At 44.1% G+C, this 15,418-nt stretch overlaps 1 protein-coding gene across 1 annotated transcript in view; it reads right to left on the minus strand.

Moving 5' to 3' along the window:
- Positions 1-14,927, minus strand: part of LOC123240790 (transcription initiation factor TFIID subunit 1-like) — a 50,420-nt gene extending 35,493 nt beyond the window's left edge. The window contains exons 1-16 of the mRNA XM_044668508.1: positions 14,658-14,927; positions 13,852-14,022; positions 13,240-13,600; positions 12,664-12,831; positions 12,025-12,119; positions 10,899-11,006; positions 10,166-10,321; positions 9,654-9,827; positions 6,088-6,192; positions 5,270-5,470; positions 4,685-4,826; positions 4,332-4,462; positions 3,840-3,914; positions 3,379-3,507; positions 2,699-2,812; positions 1,383-1,564 (exon numbers count right to left, since the gene is read on the minus strand). Coding sequence (XP_044524443.1) covers positions 1,383-1,564; positions 2,699-2,812; positions 3,379-3,507; positions 3,840-3,914; positions 4,332-4,462; positions 4,685-4,826; positions 5,270-5,470; positions 6,088-6,192; positions 9,654-9,827; positions 10,166-10,321; positions 10,899-11,006; positions 12,025-12,119; positions 12,664-12,831; positions 13,240-13,600; positions 13,852-14,022; positions 14,658-14,927 — 2,582 coding nt within the window. The remainder of the gene's footprint in view (positions 1-1,382; positions 1,565-2,698; positions 2,813-3,378; positions 3,508-3,839; positions 3,915-4,331; positions 4,463-4,684; positions 4,827-5,269; positions 5,471-6,087; positions 6,193-9,653; positions 9,828-10,165; positions 10,322-10,898; positions 11,007-12,024; positions 12,120-12,663; positions 12,832-13,239; positions 13,601-13,851; positions 14,023-14,657) is intronic.
- Between the last annotated feature and the right edge of the window lie 491 nt (positions 14,928-15,418).

A 15,418-nucleotide genomic window follows, 5' to 3' on the forward strand; every position in this document is an offset into this window, starting at 1 on the left:
TCAGGTTAGATGTTCTGAAAGACTTTCACCCAAAAAGGAAATTGGAGCAAGGAACTGAAAATCTTAATAGCACTAGTCAGGCAATCACAGACACACTGAAGGATTAGAGAATCTGGTGGGGTCCTGTGAGGAGCAAAGCCTGGCTTCAACTTAAATTGGTCTTAGACAGTCTGATTAGTGGTCTTGGGTCCTAGGATTAACCTCTCCCATCAGGGACCAAAGGTACCTTGGGGCATGTAGAATCCAATGACATAGAGATGGGAAGATAGTATATAACAGAGGAAGGAACATGCCACCCAGAGGTGAGCACATGTGCAGTTGGAAGGGGGGAGAAACTTTGTCATGCACATGCTCTTCCAAAACCTCTGAAGAGTCTCAGAGACATGTGACACTCCCAGAGAGACACCTAGGTGCTCAGACACACTCCAGGAGCCCCAAGGAGGCAGAGAGACCCAAAAATACTCTCAAAAGGAAGTAAAGTCATACTTATCTTCAGAGACAGAGTGAGATAGGGACATAGAGAAAGATGCTGAGGCATAGAGAGGGCCACTGAGATCTTCCTAGAGAGACGCTGATGTTCTCACTGAGACAGACACACCCAGAGAGTCTTAGAGACTTACAAAGACAGAAAAACAGACTTATGTGAGTTTCAAAATTAATATCCAATATTCTAAGTATTATATTTAATAAGATTTATTAATAATAACTAAAGTTTTTTTTTTAAAAGCTAGCTAAACCAGCCCAGTTTCAAGAGAAAAGAGGGAGAGGGTGGAGTTATAGAACTTATAAACAAACAACGTAAGGGGCAGCTGGGTAGCTCAGTGGATTGAGAGCCAGGCCTAGAGACGGGAGGTCTTAGGTTCAAATCTGGTCTCAGACACTTCCCAGCTGTGTGACCCTGGGCAAGTCACTTGATCCCCATTGCCCACCCTTACCACTCTTCCACCTATAAGTCAATACACAGAAGTTAAGGGTTTAAAATTAAAAAAAAAAGTAGGAAAAAAAAAAACAACGTAAGCACACACATAAATGAAAGGAAAAGGATGCTGGGTAAAACAGAAAGGAATTCTGGGGAACATAGTTCAAAAGGTACAAAATCTCTATTTATACACTAGGAAACACACACAGAAATGGAGGTAGATGCAAAACTACACACAGAGACATACAACTCAAGAGACCCTCCCTGAGAATCCCGGAGCTATATGAATACAATCTTGGAGAGAACTTAAGATCTTTTCACAGAGATACACAAACAAGTCACGTATAAAAGGATAGCTCCATGAGGATGCCCAAGGGCATATTCCCTTCTTTTCCCCCTCTAAACTAAGGGATCCCTTCCCAGCCCTGGATCCTGTTATTTTTGTCCCACCTATCAACCATACCTGTTTTGGAGGTCAAAAATTCTTTGGACCTCTTGCTGGAAGTATCTCTGCTGATCTGATCCTGAGGACTGGGACATCCGTGCAAATCTGGTGAGGGCTCCAGGCTTGGCCCCTGAGTTGAGTTTCTCAGTAGACATGGCTCGAACAGCTGCAATCACCTCCCAGCGGGACAACTTCTTGATCTGATGCAGACATGGGAGAAAATATCTATTTTGAGCTTGTCCTGGAAAGGATCTGTTTTGGGGTCTCCCAACTTTCTCCAAATGCCTCTGATTCTCTTCCACCTCCTTCCCTTCACTTAGGCTACCTGGCCCCTAAACCCTATCATGCCTCAAAGGAACTCTGGCTATATCTCTATCGGTAGGAATAATTTTCTTCCTTCAAGGAAGGCATCTCCTCTTCTCTAAAGTCTTCCTTCATTTCCTCCACCATCTCTCACCTGCCCTCCACTTAGTGGCAAGTCATGCCTGGGTCCCAAAATTCATCCATAGCACTGTGTATCTTCCTTCCTCCTCACTCCCAGTCTTTCCTTTAACTCATATTGATGGATATCCTGTCCCCCATTAGAATTTCAGCAGCAGGAAGGCAGGAACCTTGTCAGTCCCCTTTGTATCCCCTGCCCTCAGGATGGGGCTCTGCACATAATGAGTGATGTACTCTACATGTTTGTTAAATTGAGTCAAATTGTGTCCCAAAGTGACACGACTCCTTTCACATGTCAGGTTGTCTGGGGCTAAGGTAGACTGAATTACTCATTGAGTTAGTCTCAGTGGGTTGAATAGTGTCAACTGAGGCCAGAGAAATGGAGAGACCAATGTCTCCACTCTTCTCTGGGTAACCCAGAAGAATGCATGTAAACGATGAAGTCAATAGAAAGTAGCTTCAGAATAATGGCAAGAAGGAGAGAGTTGTAATGAGTGACTGAGGAAAATCTTCCCATAGAACATGGTCATGCCTGAGCTTGGAAGCTGATCTTGGAAGGTGGCTCAGTAACACAAGAGTTAGATAAAGTAAAATGGCATTGTAGACCCAGAAGACCACTCATTCCAAGGCATAGAGGGGGTTTCTATATGGAAGGCTCTTTTGACATGAATGAAGAGTAGAAAATTAGGCCTAAAAGGTAGCTGGGGACCAGACTGTGGAGATCTGCAGAGTGTAGAGGAGTCTTTTCCTGGAGTCTTATTCTTAGTGGGCAGCAGGGACTTTGTTGACCCAAAAAGTTCCCAGGAGCCTTCTTGCTCCTGGCATCCCTAGGGAAAAGGGAGAACTATAGCCCCTAGACCAATGCTTGTCTGCCACCAGAAATACCTACTCACCTCCTCTTCAGAGACCCCAAATATCCTCAGTAACTTCTGAGCTTCCCTCAGGGTGAGACGTCGAAGGTCCGCATTAGTGCCCATCACCCTCTTGGCTTCCAAATGGGTTTTGTTCTCCTGCTGCAACATGAGACAGTGAGATTTAGACAGCTGGGGCATGACTCAACCACCTGAGGGATACCTCCCCATCCCCACACCAAGATTCCTTGTATCATTCTCTGATTTACACCTTAACAGTTGTCAGCCCAACATTCCTCTTTTCCATAACCCAATCCTGGCACGATTCTACCAGAATCTCTCCACCATTTATGCTTCAAGTCATGTGTCTCTGCAGGCCTCATCCCCAGATCCCTTCATCCTTCACCCTCTAAGAATTCTTCTCATGATCTCTTTCCTTTTCTCCATCCTCTGCTCCCAATCAGTCCATCCTTGATCACCCAGCCCCTAACCAGCAAGCCAAGTGGCTTTATTTCATCATGCCCACACACTATCCTTCCACATCTTCCTCAGTCCACCATCCCCTCTAATCCATAATGTTTCTACCCAATCCCAATCCCACTACTCTTAGCCCAATCTCTTCACCCTTTCCTTTACATTTCTCCAACCCTTGCTTCCATCCCTTCCAACTCAGAATTCTCCCATGCCCCATCCTTTCCCCAACTGAGGTTCAGTCAGCTCACCTTGAGTTTGACATAGGAGATGCCCTCCCCACAGCCTGTGGGGTCAGCTGCTCCTGTCACTTCCAGAAGGCACTGCCCCTTAGTGGCTGCTAGGAAGGTCCTAGTTGTGTTCCACGGGGCAGCCTGGATCTAGTGTTCAAGGCAAGGGATCCAGGTTAGTCTGAGTGGAAGGCTCAGAATTAAGATTCCCCCCTGACCCCAATTCTCTACCTCTCCAAAATGGTGACTTCTCCCAGTGGAAAGTAAGGGTTGTACCTGGCTTGGTGAGTGCCAGACTAATTGAGAGAAGGGAGTAATATTTGAGAGGAAATGGTACTTGGGAATTAAATCATTTCCTCTTCATAAATTAGGCCTTCCTTTGGGAATCTCCAAGAGTAGAGCCTCCCTTTTCCCTCTCAATCCAGGGGCTTCAAAAGGTCAGAGTTAAGTCTCATACTCCAGATTGGGTGACCCAAAGTTACCTCATCATCCAGATATGTGTTTTCATCATTGGTCCCCTCTGTGTCTAGGAGAGATACCTCCCCATAGCCAGCATCCTGGAGAGACAAATGTCACAATTTAGTAATTCAATCATTCCATAAACATTTATGAAGCACCTTCTATGAGCCAGGCACTGGGCTTATCAAAGAGAGGACAAAGATAGCCCCTTCCCTTGAGGAACTGACAGTCACAAGACAGGTATGGAATACAAATGGCCCCAAGAGAAATGGGGATTCCCTTTTGAACAGGGCCATCTTCCCTGCCTAAGATCAGGGACTTCTCAGAAGATCTAAAATTATAGCAGGAAATGTCCCCAGAAGCCAATAAATCCAAGGTCCAATTTTTAAGCAGTATAACCAGGTTTCAAACTGATGCTCAGGTCAGCCTTCATTCCATGACCCCACATCACTTCTCTTCTCCCATTCCCTGACACCTTCCCCACCCCCATTCACCAAGCAAATGGACATACCGACCTTGAGACGTTGCTGGGCAGCCAGCATGCTATATAAAGCACAACATTTCTCTGGGGTCACCATGACCCTCAGCTCCTCTTCACTTGGCAGGCGAAATTGGGCCTTCAGTACCCACCAATTAAAATAGATCCCTGAAAGACACTACCAGTTACTCTAGCAGGAAACCTTTTTTCATGCTTCCTCCCCACTGCCTCATCCTAGCATTTGGGGCTCATCATATTTCTTCCCATACATTCCCATCTTCCTTGATAGGCCATTTCTGAAGGCTGCCCCCTGCCACCTAGCAGCCCTTCTTTCTCTACCCCTTATCATTCCTTTTACCATTTGTAGTCCCTCTGCATTTGTCCTCTTACCTGCCCGATGGAAATCTGAACACTTAGATAGCCTCCTTCTGATGCTGCTCTCAGAAAGCATGGGGAAGGCCCTGCGGATGTCCTCCATGCGAATCCTCCGAGGTCTGAAAGGGCTGTTCCAAAACTGCCTATATATAAAAACCTGAAGGGTGGAAAAAGAAGGTGAGCGAGAAAGAAGGCTGTGGAGCAGATGCCTGAGACCTGTAACCCTCTTCTTCCAAGTTCCTGAGGTCATCCTATCATCCTTAATCTTCTCCTTCCCTTCCCCAGTCTGATTTGGCAATCTCTAATTCTTTTCCATTCCCAGCTTCCAGGAACAGAATTCCTTCTCCCACACTAGCCTCTGGGACCTAATGTGGGACCTGGGTTCCCAGGCCTTTCAGGAATCAGAGTCAGCTCAGGCAACCTCGAGTTTCAGAACCTTTCCCATGTTGATCCTCTCACACTTCTTTAGAGAAGCAGAACTGCAGCAGAGAGATCCCAAGGCCCTTGGTTTTCTTGGAGCCAGCCCTATACCTGAGATATCCCCCCATGTCCAACTCCACATCACCTCCCCCCACCTCCCCCACCCCACCCACACATTACCTGGAGGAAGTTATGGAAATAATTCTTTGCCATTTTTGAGTTGGGGGCAGGAACTTCAGACAGTGGGCACTGCTGTCCAACAGTAAATATGTCCTTCACTTCTCTCAGAAAATAACCTGCTTTGGTCACCACAACCAAGAAGTCTGTGTCCGCCATCCGATGTGGGTAGATGGGAGCCCTAAAAAGGTTATTCTCCAAAGCCTATTAAGAGAAGAGAATGTATCTACTTTGGCACACTGGCTTAATGGCACTCCCATAGGGCCTCCCAACCAAAATAGTCGCCTGACTATTCCCCACTTTCTCCTACTCTCCTACACTTGCATTATCTGTGAGCTATATCTGGAAGGCACTTAAGTTTTCACTTCCACCTGGCAGAATCTCTAGCTTCCTTCACAGTTCTCAAGTGCCGTCTCCTCCTGACAGAATTCTTTTGGGATGCCTTCTCTCCCATAATTGTTAGAACTCACTCCTTTCTCTTCAGTGAGGATAGACACAAAGAAAAAGAATCAGAGGAGAGGAGAGAGGGGAGGAGAAAAGAGGAGAGGAGAAGAGAGAGAGGCAGAGAGAGAGACAGAGAGAGACAGAGAGGGAGGGAAGGAAAAAGAGAGAGATTTTGACAGAAATAGTGAGGGAGAAAGGAGGGGGAGACAGACTCAGAGAAGGAATGGAAGAGGTAAAGATAAGCAAAGATAATGGAATTCCAGAAAGAGAGAGGTGAGACAGAAGGGTCGAGATGATGAGAGTTGTAATGCTCAGATCATCTAGCTGTGGAGCCTTAGCTCATATAGGTCCAGGATCAAAATAAGACAATACTTTACCTGTAAGAACTGTCCAGCATGGAGTTGCCCCAGGAAGGGTGAGGTTGAACAGAATACAAGGTTCCCATATTTATAGGCAGGAGGTCCAGGGTCCCTTCCAATTTTCTATAGACAAGAAAGAAGAGAGCTTTAGCAAAGGAACTATCCATTTGTGGTTGTCTAACTCCCAGGATCCCCGGGCAGTACCCTCTCAAGTCTATTGAATCAATGCTCCCCTCAACTTATGCACCCATTTGTTGTTGTTGGTGGTGGTGGTGGTGGTTATTTGTTGTTGTGTTGTGACCTCATGACCTCATTTGAGATTATCTTGGCCAAGATACTGGAGTGCTTTGCCATTCCCTTCTCCAGCTCATTTTTACAGAGGAGAAACTGAGGCAAACAGAGGTAAGTGACTTGCCCAGGATCACACAACTAGGAAATATCTGAGGCTATATTTTAATTCGGGAAGATGACTCTTCCTGACTTCAGGCCCAACACTCTATACATTGTACCATCTAGCAGTCCCATGCACCCATTACCAAGAGATCTCTCTGTGAGGGGCGAGTTTTGAAGGATAAAAGAATGGGGAAGAAGAGGTACAGGGGAAAGAGAGAGATAACTGCTCCAAGGAAGGGAAGAAAACTAGAGGGGATAATCATGTTGGTCTGGTTGACCACAGTAGTTTGTTCTAGGGAGATATGGCTATGTAGCTTAAAAGGAAAGTCAGTGTTGGTCTGGGGAGTCCTTGAAGTTCAGAATAAAGTAATGGCTATGGAATTTGGGGGACTAGCAGCAAAATTTTCCTTCATTATGCTATTATGCCAGAGTCTGACTCTGAAAACAGCTTCATAGGTCACCGAGCTGGGGAGAGAAGGATGTATTTTGGGATTACAGGAGGGTCTGTGCCGACTAAGAACTATGTAGACAGCTTCTTAGAGTGGCGACAAAAGTTTATTGGGTTGGGGTCTACAATTTATAAGGTAAGTGACATAGGTAAAGGGATTAGGTAATCTTCATACAGAAACAATGATTCACAAGATAAGGATAATGAATATAGGTTACTTCAGTGATTTCAGACAGGAGTTTTCTATTTGTAATGGATCAATATGTCAATGTGTGGTTACCTAGCTGGGTTCGATAACTCAGTGGGTGACTCCCTAGAAAGTCTCCTAATGAAATTCTTGCACCAGTGATTTCTTGGCAGAATATCAGGTCACTTGGAAGAAAAATGGGTTGGGTTCATGCTAAGGGGAAAGCTACGTGTCTTACTGATTCTAAGTTAATGGCTACTCAGAGATCTTGCATTCTAGGGTTTTCTGGGCTTCTTTCCACAGTCTTGCTGAATGGAAAGCCCATGACTTCCTATCTACCCAGAAGTTTTAAATCCTGCGGTGCTTTGGGCATGGAAGCCACTGATCTTCTTGTGCTGCTCCCACATCTGCTCTTTTTTTTTATTTAAATCAGACAAACGTAGCTGGAGTAAGTATATGCTTGAAATCAGTTTTTGCTTTCCAAGGTAGATGCACGTGATGCCAACTCAAAATGAAAGAAAGAGAATAAGAATGAATACTCCAATTTCTATTAGGGAAAAAAATGATTCTTGGGTATGGGGCTAATTCTTCTAGAACTCTTGTGAACTATGTTGCAGCTTCTTCAGGTGAGGTCAGTGTGAGTTGTGTTTGGGGCAGAGCCAATACTTCCTGATGGAGGATGTGTAGGTCTAAACCAGTGGTTCCCAAACTTTTTTGGCCTACCACCCCCTTTCCAGAAAAAAAATATTACTTAGCCCCCTGGAAATTATTATTTTTTAATTTTAATAGCAATTAATAGGAAAGATAAATGCGCCTGTGGCTATCACTGCTTCCCTGGATCACTGCAGCACCCACCAGGGGGTGGTAGTGCCTCCTTTGGGAATTACTGGTCTAAGCTAATGTTTTTGTGATGCCAAACTCCTAAAAAATGTTGTACAATGCTATTCCACTTCTATTGGGAAGAATTATAAGGGAGTAGGATGACAAATTGATTTGTATCCTCCATGGCATTGAAAGTGGTTTTCTATTTTTATAACTGATATCTGTTCTCCTAGGTAAAAATTGCACCTTCTAAGGTATCAAGTTGGGCTTGTAATTTTGAATCTATAATTTCCTGGGTTCCTAAAGCATGAGGAACATTTTCTTACATTTTATTAACATAAGTGGCTGTGTGTATAGTATTGGTGAGTGCTACTCTGGATGTGACTGAAGTGGCTATAAGGATTACTAGGGTGATAGCTCCTGCAATAAGCCATCCTATAAATCTTTTGACTTTTTTGAGATTATTCATAATCAATTGGAGGGTATAAACATTTGGATCTGAATACCAAGGACCTGAAGTTTTTACAGGAAGCATAACAAATGGTGGTTGTATCAAGAGAACAATGTGATCAGTGGTAGACATAAGGGATAGAAAAATACAATTGGTGATTTTACAGATAGTACATGAATAGTTATACAGTTTTACATTGTTTTCAGAATAATAAGTAGTAATAGTTAGTGGTCCAACAAAAAGGTAAGTAAAAATTGGGAGCATGAGAGGGGTGTCCAAGTATAAGGGTTATTATCTTTTATGCCGCCTAGATATGTGATTTTTAACCATGAATATGGAAGTTGCCAAAAATGTGGGTGCTGGGTTTTTCCAACAGTTAACATGGGAGGGGTCCATCCTCCTGCGGACATATGTGCAGGACAGAAGTGATTAGTATATGAGTCTGACTCTGTCAGTCACTTCCCTATGAACCACTAGGAAGAAATATCTTAAGAGTCACTATCAGATTTAAAAAATTTTTAAATCAGTTTGGTTATGATTGATGCAGAGGAAGTTTATTCTATTCACCTATCTCCAACATTCAAAGCAAAGAACTCAAGGCTTGGAATGAAAATTACAATTGATAATGTTATGACCAGACAAGGAAGGAAGGGACAAAGGAAGAAAGTGAGATAGAGAGTCTGAAGAAGAATGAAAGAGATAGAAATGATGATGATGATGGCAATAATATTGGAGAGAGAAGAAATGCAGAAAAATGAGAAAGTGAGGCAGGTAGAGAAAGAAAGAAGAATGGGAGTAGATAGAGAAGGAATTGAGATAGAAAAGAAAGAGTGAATAGATAAAGAGATAACCAAGAAAAACAGGAAGAGGAGAGAAAATAAAAATAGAATTGGAGAGATAGCGAGAGAGAACAAGGAAGAGAAAGAACAGAGAAATGGGTAGAGGGGTGGAATCAAGATAGAAGGACTGAAGGTAAAGAAGGATTGGCATGCACAAAGAAAGGCATACTCTGAGAGAGAAAGAAAGGAACAGACCAAGAGAATGTCACATTTCCAGAGAGAGCTAGACATGCTCCCTTGGAGAAACACAAAGACAAAGAGAGAGAAACTCTGCAGGAGCATTTACTGACTATGACTACTGAAGTCTCATGAATTTGCACCACTGGGCACAGGTGGGACATCTCCTCTTGCTCTGTGGCTGGAAATCAACTGTCTCCTTCATGACATGACAGGAGGAAGACCCACTTTTCCAGTCAACCTCCATGTTCAAAAGCCAGGACTTACCCTTTTGTAATAGTTCTGGATCTGGGAAGCCATTCCAACCTGGCTCAAGAATGGTGGGTTCTCCTCGCTCCATTCAAACAGAATAATATCTCCATCTTTTCCACTCAGGTCCTGGATTGTCTTCATGAAAAACATGTGACCTCCTCCTGAAGCCTGCAGCTCCTGCTCCCGTTTCTGGTTGAGAGGACAGAAAACAAACTAGTTGGTCCTACATCAAGGTCATTTCCATCTCATAAAACTTCAAGTGTAGAGCTATACAGATTTATCACTAAAACATTTCCCTGAGACCACCAAGTCTACATCCTTCCCTCCAATATATTCTGTTTTACCAGGCATGACCCAAGGGAGTTATCCCAAGACCCACAACAAAGCAGAGAAAGAACCAAATATCTTGATTCCCATCTACTGACCACAAGGCAGCTCCTCCTCCTTTCTATCTAGCATTTCTGATCCCAAATGAAGGTGAGGCCAAGGAAATATGAAGACAGAAGAGAAGACTGATGAGGTCTTACCTGGGCTGTCCTTTGGATGTGAAGAGTCAAGTTGTGGACAGGGTGAGGGCCTCTGCCCAGCTGCTTGAGTGGTGGTCGATGAAATAGACGGAGTTGTTCAACTCCCATGTGGGTAGGAAAGAGACTGAAGTGTAGCTCCAGTGCTGGAATAGAATGCTAAAGAAAAGAAAGAGCATGAGGGATGTTCAAACTGACCAAGTTAGGAAGGTCTTCTTCATGACCACTGAGATCTCTTCTTCTTCAGACTGTCAAACCTTGGGCTTGGAATCTAAGGATCCTGGTGATGACTACTCTATTCTTCCCCACCCTCATCTCTAATTCTGGGTCCCTCACTGATTTTGTCTCTGTTTCCATTTCTTCCTCTGTCTTCCTCTCATTCATTCTAGCTGAATCTGTTTTGTTTTGTCTCTGCCTCTCTCTATATTTATTGATCTCTTTTTTGGTTTCTGCTCCCATCCCTGTGTCTCTGGGCTTTGTGTTTCCCCTCTTCCTTTCTGAATCTTTTCTTTTCTCTTTATTGTGGTCTTCCTCCCCATGCCTCTGGCTCTATCTCTATCTCTTTTGGGGGTTTCTTTTCTGCTTCTCTATCTTTCCTTGTCTTTGGGGGGTCTGGGATTAGCCCTTGAATTTCCAAGTCTGGACCCCTTTCATGATACTCCTGATGGTCTACCCTGGAAAAGTTATTGAGCCAATAGAGGGAGGGGGGAAAGAAAAAAATGTCTAGGAATCTCACTTGGATTATAGGGACTTTGAGGGAAATCTGGAGGCCATGCTGCTGGGGGAAGTAAAATTCATCATTTGACAGGTTCCAGGGGTCTTTGGCTTTCACGCAGGCTGGAGTCTGGGGAGAGACAATGGGATGATGATAGAATTAAACAAAAGGACCTTGAGATGCAACTGAACCCTTAGGTACTGTAATCTTGTCCCAGGAAGAGAGGCCTATTGGCCTTGGGGAGGCAGAGTCTTGTAGAGCCCTAAGGATGTATATACTATCTGATATGCTAGCTTTATAACAGAACATCAGAACTGCAGGAGCCCTTGGGAGTCATCAAATCACAGACACACTTGAATAAGGAGTCCCATTCCAACATGCTCAACAAGAAGACATCTGGCCTCTGCTGAAAGTGGTGGGGGACAACCCATTACACTTTGGAGTAACAAGTTGTTAGGACATTTATCCTGACATTAATCCTGCATTTGTCTGTCTTCACTTTTTAGACATGGTCCTGGCATCTGTCCTCTGTAGCAAACAGAATAATATTTCCGTGTGTGTGTGTGTGTGTGTGTGTGTGTATGTAAGAGAGAGACAGACAGACAGAGACAAAGACAGAGATATAGAAACAGGGAGGAGGGAGAGGGAGATGTTGAAGAAGACAAAAAAGAAAGGAAAGAAAGGAGAAGAAGGAAAAAGATAGGAGAGAGTCAAATCATTCTTTCAAAGTAAGCTGGAAGCTTCCAGGAAGATGGCCATAATGGGAGGGGCCTTCTGGAAATCAGACCCTAAGAGAGTCACTTAGGGGAGAATCTGCTGATATTTAGCCAGAGAGGACAACTGAAGAGATGGCCTGTGGAAGGGGGAGTAGATTTGTGCTGCTTCACCACAGAGGGCAGAGCTAGGACTGATGTGTGTAAGTCTCAGAAAAGTGGGTTTAGAAAATCTCTAACAATGAGAGCTATTTCTCATTAGGAGACAGTGGGTTTCCTCTCTTGGGGGAAGAGAAAGAAAGGAAGAACAATACCTTGTGTATGTGGTAGAGATGGCTTGGTTAGCTAATCTCAGGACTCTTACAGTTCAGATTCCCTCCTTTACTCTCAGAAATACTCCCCTCCCCAAACCACTAGAGCCCTAACACACTCACGCGCTCAGTCACGTCACATTTTTGCATGTTTTTGCCCTTCTGGGTTGAAGGTCCAGGAGATGAGGTCTCTACTTCTATAGGTTCCTCAATATCAGCTGTGAAAAAAGAAGACATAGATTTATAACTCTCCATGACCTCCCTACTATGTGCAAGGTGAAGCCAGAGTTTGAGCCAACATCTTTTAGTCTTTAGATGAGGAACTCTTCCCACTGGGCCACTCTACCTCCAGAGTTTGGTGGCCTAGTGTTGGGAGTTCATGGAGCCTTCATTGGTATCCAAACACATAACCCCTCAATCTTACACTCAAAACTAGAGAGAGCCCCCAAGAGACATCTTGTCTAACCTCTAGCAATCTCCATGAACACAACCCAGTAAAAATTGTTGTCTAGCTTCTGCTTGAAAAGCAGAATGATAAGGAGCTTGTTATCTTCAAATAGAGTCCCAAGCTGCTTCCCCATGATGCCTTCCTACCCTGGGCTCTTTCTCCACCACAGCCATTTCTCCAGGACCTCACACCAAGTTAGCCAATTTGGAGGTATTTCAAGGTCATTTGGGGATTCTCACAATTTCCCTCTCCTGCGGTCATTTCTTGGTACAGGTAATGCAATAGAGTTGAATCATAAAAAAAAAAAATCATACATAGCACGATGTTCTGGTCATCTGGGTCAATGGTTAGAATTGTAGGATACAGTGGTTTGTGCATGGCTTGGGCATCCCAAATAATATTGTCTTCCCATCGGTTATAAATAAGGTCTTCATTCTCAGGGACAAATATGGACTGACCAGGCTGAGATGGGTCACGGGCATCTGCAAAATGAGTAAAGAGTGGAATGAAAGTCAGGATGGCTACATTAGGATCATCCCCAACCAGACCCAGCCCCAATCATATGATTCCATCCCCAATCTCATACTTATTATTCTCATCTTCAATCCAAGTACATTCTCATCCGTGTTTCCTGTCTATTTTTATCCCTCCCCAAATCCCCATCCCTGTCTTTATTTCCAACTCTATATCCCCATGATCATCTCAAATTTCATCTCAGCTTCATCTCCACCCCTACTCCATCTTTATCTGTATTTTCATCTCCAGTTCCAGCTCTCTCTCTATCAGCATTTCCTCCCCTCTCTCCATCCCAATCGTTATGCCAACTGTCACCATGATCAAAACACATCCCCATCCCATCCCCATTTTCATGACTGTCCCAGCTCTCTGACCTGTTTTAAATGATCTGGTGTTCTGAGAGGGAATCCATCCTGCCTGAGATACTTTCTTGGCATCAGGGGAGGACTCTTGGACATCTCTACTATCCCAGATGATATCATCTTCCCAGGTTTTCTGGGTGATCATCAGAAAGTTTTCATTCTTCAGCAAAGGGTGGTCTGTTTGGGTTGTTGCCTCTTCTTCTGGTGATTTTTTTTTAAGTTTAAATCCATAATCAAAACCTCTCCCATGGGGAGGGACCCCCAACATGTCATACCAAAGCTTGGCAGGTCCATACCGCCATGGGGCCACCTCTGAGTTAGAATCCTGGAATTGAGAGTCAGGCTGAGGGACCATTGGAGCCTTCATTTTTATCTAGGGTGGAATAGAGGATGTGAATTAGGTACGGTTGGGAATGGGGATGGAACTATGGAAAGAGAATGGTTTGGAAAAGGGCCTGAGAGTGGGAAAGAAATGGATGTGGGATAGGAATGATAAAAGTAACCTGAATGAAGAGAGACTTGAAGGTGATTATAATGATAGGGAGTTATGAGGGTAGACACAGGGTTTGGGCTGAGAAATGTGATTGGAATGGAAATGTCCCTCCCTCTCCATCCTTGCATTACCTCATCATCTGTTAAGCATTCCTCAGGGCCTGGTGGTCTTACTATCTGGGGGCTTCCCGGGGTAGGTTTTGAAGGTCTGTTCTGTCGTTTCCTCCTTCTCATTCTCCTTCTGACTCTCTGCCACATAGATGGTGTCTTCTGGTTATCAAAGAGTCGGAGGAAACGAAGAGTCTGTAATAGAAAATGGAAAGTTACCAAAGAAACCTCTCCAACAGAGTGGTCAGGTGAGATCCATGCAAAAAGGAACCTGCTATCCCTATCTCCCACCCACCTCCCTTTCAGAGCTTGGATACTGAGCCTAAGTAGCTTTATCATTGGTTTCAGCTGTTTGCCTTTGCTTTGACTTCCCTTGGTAAGGTGAGTTCTGTCAGCAAAGAAAGAGAGAGAAGTCAAGAGGACTGGGCCTTCGGTTGGACTTAGTAATTCCTCAGGGTCCTCTCCTACTCCAAGTGATGAGAAGGAAGAGGGTTGTCCTCCTCTCATCTTCCCCTCCCAGCAACTCAGATGTTCCTTTGGTTCTTGTTGCTGCAAAAATTCACCATAACTTCAAACACTTTACTGGCTACATCTACAAGTGAGTCTGTCATTATGTCTGCCCCTATTTCAGTGCTTCAATATCTCTATTTTCCTAAATCGGGGTCTTCCTATTTACCCAACTCTATATTTTCTGTCTATGTTTTCTGGTTAGTCTGTTTCTCTCTTTTCCTCTCTGTAACTATCTAATTGACTGGTATTGACTTCTATTTTGATGTCATCCCCTGTCTTTTATTTTCCACTGGTATTCACTATTTTTGGCTCCAACCTACCTCTTCTTGCCTAAATTGTGGCCAGAGCTCTGTGACTGTAGGCATGCTGGTACTTCTCAGTCTGACTCTCCCAGGTGATCCTGGGGAATCTTGTCCATGATCTTTATCTTCCATATTTTCATCCTTCTCCTCAGAGCTGCTGCTGCTGGAATCCTCTAGGGAGGAGTCACTGTCTCTGGAGGGTAAGACCATGTTTTCTTCCTCCATTTGGGATTCTGCATCAAAGAAAGATCTTGAGCTTGAGTTCCCTGTCCCCTGCCCAGACGCCATGTTCCAGCTGGCACTTTATCAGGACAATAGGTTATTAGTGATCCATTCTCACTATCTAGTAGAACAGAAACCCCATGGAGGCAGGGATGGTTTCAGCTTTCTCTTTATCCCTGGAGATTATTTCTCTGAGATGACAGTGACCACAGCCAAATATGTGATTAATGAATTATGGAAGAACTGAATTGTATTTCCACCTCTCCTTAGAGCCTATGCTCACCTACCCCAGTCCAGCATAACACCCTGAATCCTGAGGGGGCTTCTTAGAATACTTAATTCATCGCTCTCAGTGAGAGTAGGGCAGGTCAGCATTGACCCCTTCCCCCAAAAAGGAGTCCCTGAAATAGACCTTCAATCAATCAATCAATCAATCAATCAGCATTCATCACTCCCTCTTTCCAAATATTTTTGGTGCCACCCTAATTGCCTGGAATTCATGAATATAATTTTCTTTATAAATTTCTACCCTTAGCAACATAGATTTTAAAGCATGT

This window comes from Gracilinanus agilis, chromosome 3 (assembly GCF_016433145.1).
Source record: "Gracilinanus agilis isolate LMUSP501 chromosome 3, AgileGrace, whole genome shotgun sequence".
Classification (NCBI taxonomy): Eukaryota; Metazoa; Chordata; class Mammalia; order Didelphimorphia; family Didelphidae; genus Gracilinanus; species Gracilinanus agilis.